The 3465-nt window shown below is 58.6% G+C and overlaps 1 protein-coding gene across 1 annotated transcript; it reads left to right on the top strand.

The window, feature by feature from the left end:
• Positions 1-2655: 2655 nt before the first annotated feature.
• On the top strand, positions 2656-3113 carry LOC142081112 (calmodulin, striated muscle). Its single transcript, XM_075147725.1, has one exon. It carries the CDS (start codon positions 2656-2658, stop codon positions 3103-3105), a length of 450 nt encoding a protein of 149 aa, XP_075003826.1. The 3' UTR covers positions 3106-3113.
• Positions 3114-3465: the final 352 nt, after the last annotated feature.

Raw genomic sequence — 3465 nt, 5'->3', positions numbered from 1 at the left:
CCTACCCTACGGCCCATCTCAGATGCCGTCAACAGGACTCAGCCATTAACTGCGGGATTTTATGGGCCAGTGGAAAGATTTATTAGGTTAATTATTCTGGCATGCTAATGAGGGCGCAGTTAAGCACAGTCAAAATCAAGGCTGGCTTGACCTTCTCCCAAAGACTGCTGCAAATGTGGGAGGCAATGGGTGCTGGTCATGGGGAGGTGATGGGGAGATGATGGGTGCTGGTGATGGGTGCTGGTCATGGGTGCTGGTGATGGGTGCTGGTCTTGGGGAGGCGATGGGGAGATGATGGGTGCTGGTGATGGGTGCTGGTCATGGGTGCTGGTGATGGGTGCTGGTCTTGGGGAGGCGATGGGGAGGTGATGGGTGCTGGTCATGGGTGCTGGTCATGGGTGCTGGTCACGGGGAGGTGATAGGTGCTCATGATGGGGAGATGATGGGCGCTGGTGATGGGTGCTGATCATGGGGAGGTGATGGGGAGGTGATGAGTGCTGGCAAGGGGTGCTGGTGATGGGGAGGTGATGGGGAGGTGCTAGGTGCTCGTGATGGGGAGGTGATGGGTGCTGATCACGGGGAGGTGATGGGGAGGTGATAGGTGCTCATGATGGGGAGGTGACGGGTGCTGGCAATGGAGAAGTAATGGGAAGCAAAACCCCCCAGCAGCTTCCAGCTTCGCTCAGTACCAAGGGATACCCAGGACGGAGCAACCCCTTCGTCCTTAGCGAAGTGACCCAGCGTCCCCCCACCCAGCCCACCCTCATTTTGGAGCTCCAACAACTGCCCCTGTAGCTTGAACAAACACCTTAATCCTCCTGGGCTTTGAAAACACCCGGTTATCTGATGGTGTTTGCTTCTCCCAGCTGGGTTCGAGCCAGCTCCCCCTCCTCTTGGCTCCTTGCTTGGCTGCCCGGGGCTTTTTCACAGCAATTTTGATTCAATCTTATTAAATCTGGGGCAGAACAGCAAGCGCAGGCAATTAGACAGACAATTAGGGAGCAGCTCGTTGCACAAGAGGAGCTGCCAGGACCTCCCCTCCCCGAAACGCGCTCGCAGGGCGAGTAGTGCCGTACCTCTCACCAGACAGGTTCCCGGCACGGCTCAGCCGATTCCTCCCTGCAACTGCAGCATTTAACGTGCCCAGAGTTTTTTCCAGATGAGGTTTTCCTCGAGGTGGTGATCCCCTCCCAGACTTTGTCCCACCTGGAAAGCCCATTTCCCGTGTGTTCCTCAGTTGTCCCATGGGTTGGTTTCTGTTTTGTGGCCTTCCCTCCAAATCCCACAGCTCTGATTCCTCACTGGGTTAAACTGGGGTAAACTGGTGCCATTTTCTTGTGGCTGAGAAAGTCAAACTATCTTCTGCTTTTGCCTGATCATCTGGTCCATTAGCTCCTTGGCCCAGCTGGTGAAGGTCACTCGGCTGTTAGGGGCACATAGGAGAGAGAGATGGATGGTTGGAGGGACAGGTAGATGGATGGTAATGGGAATGCATGGATGGATGGACAGACGCATGGACGGATGGATGGATAGTTGACTGGATGGATGTTTGGGCAAGTGGATGTATGGGTGGATGGACAGACAAATGGATGGATGGTAATGTGGTTGGGTAGGTGGATGCACATATGGATGGATGGGTGGGTGGCTGGCTGGTTGGTTGGTGGGATGGATGGATGGATGGATGGATGATAACGTTAGGTGGATAGGTGGACATTCAGATGGGTGGCTGGCTGGCTGGTTGGTCGGTGGGATGGATGGTTGGATGGATGGATGGTTGGAAGGACAGTAGGATGGATGGGCAGATGGACAGAGAAATAACCCTCATTGTCATTTGCCTCTGAACCCTGCTGTGAGAGATGAGTAAAAATGAAAGCAGGCCATTACCACGCGGTTAACCCTCACTCAGCCGCGGGGTTAACCCCTGACGAAGCGGGGCAAGACTTATGACACCGCTCACCTGATGCACCCCCACGTCAGCTGCCCCGGGGGCGGCGGGGCCGCTCTCAGGGAGCCCGGAGGAGGCGTCACGGCTGATTCAGGTCTCCGTCAGCGCGGAGCGCATCAGCTCCGGGCAGCCAGGCTCTGCCTGGACCTGCACAAGGGAACCCTCCCTCGGCAGGTTTGACACGCTGCCAGCATCCCCGCGGTGGCCCTGGGGCTGGGGAGACTGGGGGGACCCCTCTCAATCCCCCCCCATGTGGGGCTGGAGGCCTTTCTCAACTCCAGACCCCACCAAAATTGCCTTAAAACAGCCAAAAATAGTGTGTGTCACCTCCCTTCCGCCAGCGCCCTGCCTCTCCCCGAAACCACCGCTTTGCTGCAAGCCACAGGGCAAATCCCTTAATTAGGGGGTTCGTTAGGAGCCGGCCCGGCGATATGCCACCAGCGGAGCAAGCGGGACGGCAGCCAGGCTGGCCCAAGGGGGCTGGCAATCACCCTTCCTCTCCGGCACGCCGAAACTCCCCGCTCCGCTCCGCCGGGGTCCAGCTGAACCGTTCCTGCTGACCCCGTGGCTCGGCCTCTCCCGCGTGCCCCAGCTCCTGCCTCCTCCTCCTCATCCGGGGAGAGGCAGGTTGGAGGGAGGAGGCCCCATCCGCGCCTCCCCACCGGCGCTGCGGCGTGCCGGGGCAGAGCCGCGTGCGAGCGGGGAGCGCCATGGCCGAGCGGCTGTCGGAGGAGCAGATCGCCGAATTCAAAGAGGCTTTTTCCCTTTTCGACCGGGATGGAGACGGTTGCATCACCACGAAGGAGTTGGGCACCGTCATGCGCTCCTTGGGGCAAAACCCCACCGAAGCGGAGCTGCAGGACATGGTGGGGGAGGTGGATGCCGACGGCAGCGGCACCATCGACTTTCCCGAGTTCCTCTCGCTGATGGCGAGGAAGATGAGGGACACAGACAGCGAGGAGGAGATCCGCGAGGCTTTCCGCGTCTTTGATAAGGACGGCAACGGCTACATCAGCGCGGCGGAGTTGCGGCACGTCATGACCAACCTGGGCGAGAAGCTGACGGATGAGGAGGTGGACGAGATGATCAAGGAGGCCGACTGCAACAACGATGGCCAGGTCAACTACGAGGAGTTCGTGAGGATGATGACGGAAAAATGAGCCCCCCACCACCCACCTCCAACCCCAGCCCGCAGGTAACTCGCTGGGATGCGTCTTCACCCAACCCCATATCCATTGAAAGCCCCAGACCAGGGGGTCCACCCCACCCATGGCAACGGCCACCCCAAATCTTGCCTGTCGCCCATCCCGACCACCTCCTGCCCTGCAACTCTTGCTGGTGATTGGAAAAATCGATGTTCATGGTGCTTTTTTAAATTTTTCCTTAATTTCTTTGTAGGGAACAGAGGTCTTGGTGGTCCCCCAGCCCCTCCATCCCCTACCGCCTTCTCTCCACTATCCTGGGCTGGAAAATTCTCATTTATCCCAGCCGGAGCGTCACCAGCCAGCGTCTGCGTCGGA

The sequence above is a fragment of the Calonectris borealis genome, chromosome 1 (assembly GCF_964195595.1).
Source record: "Calonectris borealis chromosome 1, bCalBor7.hap1.2, whole genome shotgun sequence".
Classification (NCBI taxonomy): Eukaryota; Metazoa; Chordata; class Aves; order Procellariiformes; family Procellariidae; genus Calonectris; species Calonectris borealis.
Note: the sequence above shows the minus strand (reverse complement) of the source record. Positions and strands in the feature narration are given on the sequence as shown.

Excerpts from the sequence above, each read along its gene's own strand:
- LOC142081112 (XM_075147725.1), top strand. The coding sequence starts at position 2,656 with ATGGCCGAGCGGCTGTCGGAGGAGCAGATCGCCGAATTCAAAGAGGCT.